General features: G+C 29.7%; 2 protein-coding genes across 2 annotated transcripts; one reads left to right on the top strand and one right to left on the bottom strand.

The window, feature by feature from the left end:
- The first annotated feature begins 382 nt into the window (after positions 1–382).
- On the top strand, positions 383–4,505 carry LOC123654294 (calcium/calmodulin-dependent protein kinase type II alpha chain). The gene is made up of 2 exons (XM_045590208.1): positions 383–530; positions 1,224–4,505. The coding sequence occupies exon 2, from the start codon at positions 1,321–1,323 to the stop codon at positions 2,851–2,853; it is 1,533 nt and encodes a 510-aa protein (XP_045446164.1). The 5' UTR covers positions 383–530; positions 1,224–1,320; the 3' UTR covers positions 2,854–4,505.
- A 1,782-nt stretch (positions 4,506–6,287) lies between these two features.
- LOC123654295 lies at positions 6,288–7,481 on the bottom strand. Its single transcript, XM_045590209.1, has one exon. It carries the CDS (start codon positions 7,317–7,319, stop codon positions 6,342–6,344), a length of 978 nt encoding a protein of 325 aa, XP_045446165.1. The 5' UTR covers positions 7,320–7,481; the 3' UTR covers positions 6,288–6,341.
- Between the last annotated feature and the right edge of the window lie 1,966 nt (positions 7,482–9,447).

Below are 9,447 nucleotides of genomic sequence, written 5' to 3'. Positions count from 1 at the left end.
TAATTATTTATTGTGTTTTGTACAAATTATTCAAATTTTTACTACTTTGTATAATGTTTAAGAGACAAAACTTTTATTTGTGTAACACTATGTACTTGTGTATTTTTAGTTATTCGTATCTTCGTGTCACAATGATAGATGGCGTCGTTTTAAAACACTGTAGACTATTGTCTTTGGTTTAGCGCTGCGCTAGTCTATCGATTTTGTTTGCTACGCGGTGTTATCACTTGAAAAAATTTTAGCAAATAAGCGTACCAACTGGCTTTTTTTGTGATTACACGACTGACTTTCGTAGTCGTTTGAAGTTTTTATGTTTCATGTAGTTAAAAACCGATGAGTTAACTATATTAAATGTATTTTAAAAAGAAACACATACCATGCATTTATCGAGTAACACCACTGTAGCAACACACAAATGTCTATGAGTTTGACCCCGAAGCTCGTGTCCCGAGCAGGAGTGTGGTGTAGGGCCAGGCCCTTAACTTTCGGTCTTCGTCTTGCAAATACTGTGTAAAATGGGCACATAATAGGTAAATACATTTTCGATTCTCGTAATAGTGTAACGGCAGTAGTCTTCTTTAATTTGCTTGACACAAATTTCGTCATTAAAAATACATTCCGAGCAGTCTATACGAGTTACAACTGCTAAGAATATCATCGAAAATTGAACACTGATCATCTTATTACGATATAGTTAAGTGTTATTAATGAAAAATAATATGGATATTTTTTAATAGTGTCTTAATACTTTCTGTATAATTTATTAAATTCAGAAAAATAGTTTGAAGTCTTCCAGATATTGTGAATATGTTGAGACAATGGTATATCGATTATTTTGCGCTAACGAAATGTCATCCCGGTACCGTTGTGTTAATATTAGAAGTCTATGTTTGTGATCATGATAACTTTAGTCTAGGCATCTACGTGTTTTATATTCAGCTTGCAAATTTCATATTAGCTTGGTCGACTAAAATAGTAAACCAAATTAAAATTAAAGATATTTTTTCGTGCTGATTTTTTTTTTGAGTATAGATTAAAAATACATTTTTTTTTATAGGAATAATATGGTTCCCAATTTAAAATATCATGATATGTCAACTTTATAAAATTAACATAAAATTACTCTCATAATTGAAAAAAAAATTTACGCATATTTTTTTATTAAAATAGTATCATTTCTTAAATGGTGTTTTTTTATTAATTTCAATTTTATCTTGTTTCAGATTGATAGTATTTAAGTACGGAACAATATCGCGCTCAAGATTGAAAAACAAGTTAAACTCAACTTTTAGTCAGGTAAAGTTAACATTTTACTAAAACATGGCGAATCCAAATCGTGAAAGTGTTAGCACTCGTTTTTCGGATAACTACGATTTGAAAGAAGAATTAGGCAAAGGAGCATTTTCAATAGTAAGACGCGCTGTTCAAAAATCGACTGGATATGAGTTCGCTGCCAAAATAATCAATACTAAAAAACTCTCAGCTAGAGATTTTCAAAAACTAGAAAGGGAAGCTCGCATTTGCCGAAAATTACAACATCCTAACATTGTTAGATTACACGACTCTATTCAAGAAGAACATTTTCACTACCTCGTATTTGACTTAGTGACTGGTGGTGAATTATTTGAGGACATAGTGGCACGAGAATTTTATTCTGAAGCAGATGCATCTCACTGTATCCAACAAATTTTGGAATCAGTACATCATTGTCACCACAATGGAGTCGTTCACAGAGACCTGAAACCCGAAAACTTGTTACTCGCAAGCAAAGCTAAAGGGGCTGCTGTGAAATTAGCTGATTTCGGGTTGGCTATTGAAGTCCAAGGTGATCAACAAGCATGGTTTGGATTTGCCGGTACCCCTGGTTATTTATCACCAGAAGTATTAAAAAAAGAACCTTATGGCAAACCAGTTGATATATGGGCATGTGGTGTTATATTGTATATTTTGTTAGTGGGGTACCCACCTTTCTGGGATGAGGATCAGCATCGATTATATGGACAAATTAAAGCAGGTGCTTACGATTATCCATCTCCCGAATGGGATACTGTAACACCGGAAGCTAAAAGTTTAATTAACCAGATGTTGACGGTCAATCCCAGTAAGAGAATAACTGCTTCCGAAGCTTTGAAGCACCCTTGGATTTGTCATCGTGAGCGTGTTGCATCGGTTATGCATAGACAGGAAACAGTGGACTGCTTGAAGAAATTCAACGCTCGTCGTAAGTTGAAAGGCGCAATTTTAACCACAATGCTTGCCACTCGCAACTTTTCAGGTAAATCTATGGTCAATAAGAAAGGTGATGGTTCACAAGTGAAAGAATCAACTGATAGTAGTACTACATTAGAAGATGATGATTTGGACAAAGATAAAAAGGGTGTTGACAGAGCTTGTACAGTCATTTCGAAAGAGCACGATGAAGAAAGTCTTACCAAAGCAGACTCATTCGGAAAGGCTCGAGGTGATAGTAATGCTTCTCTGCGCAGAGCTGAGGTAATTAAAGCTACTGAAGTTTTGATTGATGCTATTAATAACGGAGACTATGAAACATATTCTAAATTATGTGACCCTAATGTCACAGCATTTGATCCTGATGCCCTAGGAAATCTTATAGAAGGCGTAGAGTTTCATAAATTCTTCATCGATAATACTCCTACGCACGTAAAAACAAATACTACAATTTTAAATCCTAGAGTACATTTACTAGGAGATGATGTAGCTGTTATAGCTTACGTGTGTGTAACGCAGAGTGTAGACGCTGAAGGGCGGCGATCTACAAACCAGACTCAAGAAACTCGTATATGGCATAAGCGCTACAACAAGTGGACTGCAGTTCACTTCCATCGCTCCTAACTAGTCCCTTCTACAGGCTTTACAAAGCCAGTGGACCTTGGTCTCAAAAAGCAAAATTTGTTTAATGGTGATGTCATTAAAACCATTATAACTTTTCATGATTAATAAGAGACCATTTACATGGAAATCCTCAGCTAACAAAATATATTAATATCTAATTCTGCTAAAAATTACACGAATTTTACTAGTAATTCTTTGTAATCTCAAGGAATTAAGTTATTTAATTATAGGTAATTAATCAATATAAGTAATTAAAAATCTATTTCGTTTTCCGACAAAGTAAAATGTACTACCATATTTCATGAATGTTTTGTGGCTAAAATGTGATACTGAAACTAAATATCCAATGCTTAATGCTAGATATAGAGGATAAATAAAAATGATCTCGGCCACAATCGAATGTCAACGAATATTTAAAGCAATCGTTGTTAAAATTACATTTAAAAACCTCTCAAACAACTAACAGATCTGATGAAAATGAATCTTAATCAATATCATGTAACTAATATAAAATCTCCAGACATTTTCAAGATTTAGAATTATTAGCACATTTCTCGATAAGTCTCTCTACATTTTTAACTATAAATGTTTTGTCGTGCTTAAAATGGTGTTCTATTTGTTATTGAATACCTAGTTAGTAAGATTGAAGTACCTGCAGTTATTGGCACTACATATCCCACTAAATCTTGTGTCCTTGTAATTTTAAATACGTTTACTCTAAAAATGTGTATAATTTGTAACTTAATTTCAAATTTATAGACTAATTAGGGTCTACTAGTATTGATTTACTAATGTTTTAAGCAAATTATATCAATTTGGTCAATTTTAGATTTAAAATATTGTTAACTTTACTGTACTTTTGCTTTAATAATCGAACAAGTTTTTTATAGTTTGCAAAAATTAAAGTTCGTTGTTCATATCATTTGAAATTCAATATAATATAATATAACAATTCTAGAGTGATAACTGTGCAAGGTATGGAGTGCTGTTTCTAAATTTACGAGAGGAGCTTTGTAGGGTGATAGTATATGTAATGAGTACCTAATAGTAATTGTTGCACAGTTTCACTTAAGAAACGTTCTAAATTTAAGTCTGTGGGAAAATTCAGTATTTTCTAGAAATAAAATTAGATATATTACATTAACCAATGTTTTTACATTTTTGTAAATCGTAGCATAGTTAGCAAACCTAATTTTTAAACGTATACTTACTTCAGAAAGTGATTGGAGTTGTAATATAAAATTACATGACATTGTAATTATGGTGATATCTCCACTGTAAAAATTACATAGTTGTGCCATTATCACTGAAATTAGTGCCAATAACTGTACAACATAAAATGTATTCTAGTCTTTATTGTTACGCATATTAGTATTTAATCGATGTGTTAATTAATTTTGAAAATTATACATACCTAAATAAATACATATGTGTAAATAGATATGATTTGCACATCATAATAGGTTAAACAGTATGTATCATCTAAAATTATTTTCTATTTTATTTTTTTTTACATTTTACGTCTTTTTTAAGTCTTTATACTTGTTAACTTTTAATTTATTTTGTTATGAAATATGTCACGACTTTACCTTAAATTTACCGAAATAAACATCACTTATATTTTGTACTTCGTAAATAAGTAATTAAAACAACATATGTATTAATTTATTTATTGCCTATATTGGCAAATAGTAATAATTTTTGAGTCTCATCTTCTTTCATAAAAACATCACAACTTCATAGAATAGACTTACCGACATTAAGAAAAAAATATTTCTTGGTACCTCGTCCGTGTCTATTTAACTAACTGAATGGTTAAATTTGATAATTTGCTTTGGAATAATCTTCATATATTGATATCTTCATAAATCATAATTATTTATTATCAAATTACATTGTTAAGAATTTTGTTTGTTACTAACTTGAATATTAATATTATAATTAAAATGTATCTATATTCAGAAAAGAGAATATAATAGTAAGAAATGGTAACCAAACCTAATATTTAGCATGTATTACAACTACTGATTTTTACTACAGTAAAGAAAAATGTGTTCCCAAGTATAGTCTCTTATCTGAATGTCGTATTGAAATTTTTAAAAAATTCTGTTAATGTTAAAATAGTATGAAAATATAGAATTTATTTACGAAAATCATAACAAAAAATTAAAGCTAACCTAGCAGAATTGCACAAAAGTGTGAACCTACTATAGATCATAAAACGATCACAATACCAATACCAAGTTTGTGTAAGATCAACATATTAAATATGGTATTGTCTTCCCTCAACAGTGTTCCAAAATAATTATTGAATTATTATCCAATAGCGAATATTATGTCCATATACAGATTTTTACTACTTTAAAAATTAAAAAAAGACAGCTCTCTCTCTCTCATTGTTAAGGCACTTTTTCCTGATTGCATGCACTAACCTACTGGCTTTGAAATATTTAGGAGAGCTTTTTAATATTAAACTAATTGAAATAATCATATTTATCTATTCGCCAAGTTGTTAAAATAATTAATAGAAAATTAGTTTATAAAAATATTTGCTTAACAATCTGTAATACAAGTTACCATTTAAATGTTCACTATTGTTTATAGATTCATATGTTAAGTAAGTGTACGATATTTCTTATTTGTGAGTTATTTCGAATTTATTACATTAGGAATATTACATTCAGTCTATGTGCTTCAATTATTATAAATGTATAAATCATAAATATGGGTGCAGTGCAATATAACATATTATATGAAAACTGGATCAGTTCTACTAAAAATTAAAACTTTCCTCCATTAGAAAATTAATTGCTTTTTTGTTCAAATAAAATTTTTTTTGACCATTCAGCTAGAATTTGTATTGTACTAATGGAGCATTCTGTGTTAGAATATTTATAAAACCTATAACTTTATATTGAAATTATATAGATGTACTTAAATTGAGTGAATAGTAACTATTTAGTTTGAATTAAAATTAATATCGCACCCCTGCCTAGTTATATTGAGATTGTTTTGTTATAGCTAGGTTAACCAAAGTATTTCATCCTTTAATGCACCTCTAAATTTGTTTAAAATTTCCTCTTTATTATCAAAATGGTGATGTTTGATGTAGGATAAATTAAAAAATGTGGAAGTGTAGGTGTATTAAACATTTGTCAGTATATTTCTATTTGACATAATTTCTTAAACCTCTGCATTGCCGATTATCATGTAACATTATCTAAAATAAAGTTTTTTTGATCTAAAATATACTTATTTTTCTATAATTGTTAGGTGAAAACTTGTAAACTTACCTCTTAATTTCATACAAACTGTATTATCAATAACTTCTACAAACCATACAATCCAACATAACTTATTTGCTTAACTACATACAGAACTACTTTATTGTACATTTCTAATAATAATAATATACTATAAAATAAAACTACAAATCTATTTGAAATACAAATTTTAATATTTTCTTCAATATATTACATACCTTGAAACTAAACTATGCTTAAATATTTCATTTTCTGATAAACACCTTTGCATCCATCGATAGTTACATTAAAATTTTTCATGATATGAGCAATGTCAGACTCAGTCAACATTTTATCAGAAAGTTCATTTTTAATACACTTTCTCAAAACTTCTTCATTTAATAGCTCATATTTAATATAAAACTTATGGGCATCAATATTTTTCAAGCTCTGTGTCAACTCTTGTAAAAAATGACTATCACATTTTCGGAAAAATTGTTCTCCCATAGTATCACAGTTATAAAGTAGAATAATCATAATTTTTTTTGAGTATTTTAAACTCTTTGTAATTAAATCTTTAATATGATCTTTAACCATCAATATGTCATTTCTACTTAGATCATCTATAACTATGATTGATGATTCACAGTAAATTAAGCCTAACATAAAATCTGATGATGTTTGTAAAAAGCCAGGCATTGTATAGTGGTAAGTATTACCATATTGTAGTATATTTTCAAGTATTAATGAGGCTGTATATGTTTTGCCAACTCCAGTTCCACCATACAATGTTATAACTTTGTTGGGTACATCAGAATCTAGCGCTTTTAATAATTTTTCAGTTGCTATATCTTGGCCATATATCTTTGATGCAAAAGATTTTTTTAACAAGCCTATGTTTAAACTTTCATTACATTTAAAATATGCTATTTGATATGTAACAACAGCAAAAAGCACCACCATTATATATAAAACTAATTTTGCAATTTGATTTGTGGTAAATTTGTATCTGTTACGATTCTGTGTGTAATTTTTTAATAAGTTGTTAACGGTGATGGGCTTTAAGTTTAAACGTTTTTCATAAATATCGTCCTCTTTTTCTGACTTTATAGTTGCTGGTGAAAATTCTAAATCTTTCTCTATAAATGAAATATCCATAGGACTTACAGAATTAGAACTTAAATCAATATCCATTGGTTCATAGCTCTCATCTATATCATCCATGATTTTTGCCTCAATATATTTTTCTGCGATTATTCTCTTTATTTCTCGTGACTCGTAATCACTTTTTTAGCACTTTGAAGTTTTGTTTATAATTATCATTAGCTAGGTATAATTATTAACAATTGCAGAGTTACTATTAAAATAAAATTGCATTTTAGGTAGCTAACATTCCTTATCATTATTAACTGTGTTATAAATAAATTAATTTTCTATACATATTATTACGGAGAAGATATAACTTAGATTAAAACATACAACTTTATGTAGGTATCAATAAATATAATTATATTATTGATTGATTTAATGATTGAATTCTAAATTTCTAACGAACTTATACCTTTAAAACATTTGTAAAACGTCAGTCTCAACTGTAAAAGTCAATTTGTTAAAACTTTTATGTTGTCTGTGAATATCATAATTCTCACTTCAAAGGTGAATATATTTCAAAATCAAAACTAAGCAATATTATTCAATGCAGTATACACCGGCTTGTTAACTGTACCAATTACCATTATAAAATGACGGTAAATAGCGTTAATTTTCTCGATACCTCTTATACTGTTAAATTTTTTTACGGTAATCAGGTAACGGAAATGTTTGTGCCTAACGCTACTACGATTTACCGATAAATATATTTATAACTATACCAAAGAGCAACACGGAGGGGAGTAGCCATGTACAGGCGTTCTCCTCTGTCAAGGTATAAGGCCAAATGGCCTTATGCAAACAATAAAACTAGTTGCAGCCGCACCGATCACTAGACTAAATCTAGTTGCGCGATTATCAACGTCCTTCAAAAAAATGCCAAAATGTTCTGTTTTTTGCTGCAAAAAAAGATCTGCCACGTCAAATTTACTATAACATGGCGTTACCTTTCATACGTAAGTATTTTTTAATCACATTATTACTTGTATACTTCTTTTAAACCTTTTTTAAACTTAAAAATTACAAATATTATCGTTCGTGTTGACTCGATTTGTTTACCAACACAGGCCGCTCGCCCGCATACAATATGCGGATCGGTCGAACGACTGATCGGAGTCTATTTCCGAGAAGTCACTGTCGCCGAGCGATAGTGTTGTTACCGGTTTGTTTGTAGATGGTTATCGATAAAAACTTCAAAGGCAAAAGAGGAGACAGACATTTTTGAGATTTTGATTTATTTAAAATATTATATTGTAGCTTTTTTTTTAAATAAACATAGTTATATAATAAAATTTCGTTAAATTAAATACAATACACGTATTATGAGTATTAATACATTTTACTAGAATTACTTAATGTGAACTTCGACCATAATGTTTTATATCAAAATTTGGCAGGTTTTCTAAAAATCCAAATTTAAGGGATACATGGAAAAAAATTGTAATAACAGATTAACCTGAATGCCCACAAAAAATAGTGTAATTTTTTCAGATCATATCAATACCACTAACTTTCAAGTGTTGGCGAACAATAGAAGGAAATTAATCGAGGGCACCAAACCAACACTAACGCCACACTGTTTTTGTCCCGAAGTTTTTTTTTTTGTCTCATGTACAAGGTTACCATCAAGATATGGATTACCATCAAGATATGGTTCACCTTAGTCATAGTAGTGAAATGAAGCTTAGATTTATCAACTTTGAAAATTAACAATGTCCATCCTTTCAGAGTCATCAACAAATCATTCAATCTAGCAGATGACAAGCTATCATCTTATGATACCATTAGTGCTACATTCCCTATTCTCGATTCGTTGACATCACCGTGTACATCATCAACTCCTCAAAATGTATGTTAACTTTAAATCGTTTATTGTAGACTATTGTGACATAATTATAATAGTTAGACATATGCTGTCGCGATACTTATTAACCGACTTCCAAAAAGGGAGGAGGTTCTCAATTCGACTGTATTTTTTTATGTATGTTGTTACTTCAGAACTTTTGACTGGGTGGACCGATTTTGATTATTTTTAATTTAATAGAAAGCTGATTTTTATCATGTGGTCGCGTTCAAATTTCATCGAGATCTGATAACAACTTTTTGAGTAACCTTTGATAACGCGTATATATTACGTATACTTGTCGATGTAATTGAAGTCAGTTTTTTTTCGTTTGCGAGCAAATACAATTATTGTAGATAA

This window comes from Melitaea cinxia, chromosome 6 (assembly GCF_905220565.1).
Source record: "Melitaea cinxia chromosome 6, ilMelCinx1.1, whole genome shotgun sequence".
Classification (NCBI taxonomy): domain Eukaryota; kingdom Metazoa; phylum Arthropoda; class Insecta; order Lepidoptera; family Nymphalidae; genus Melitaea; species Melitaea cinxia.
This window is presented reverse-complemented; position numbering and strand designations above follow the sequence as displayed.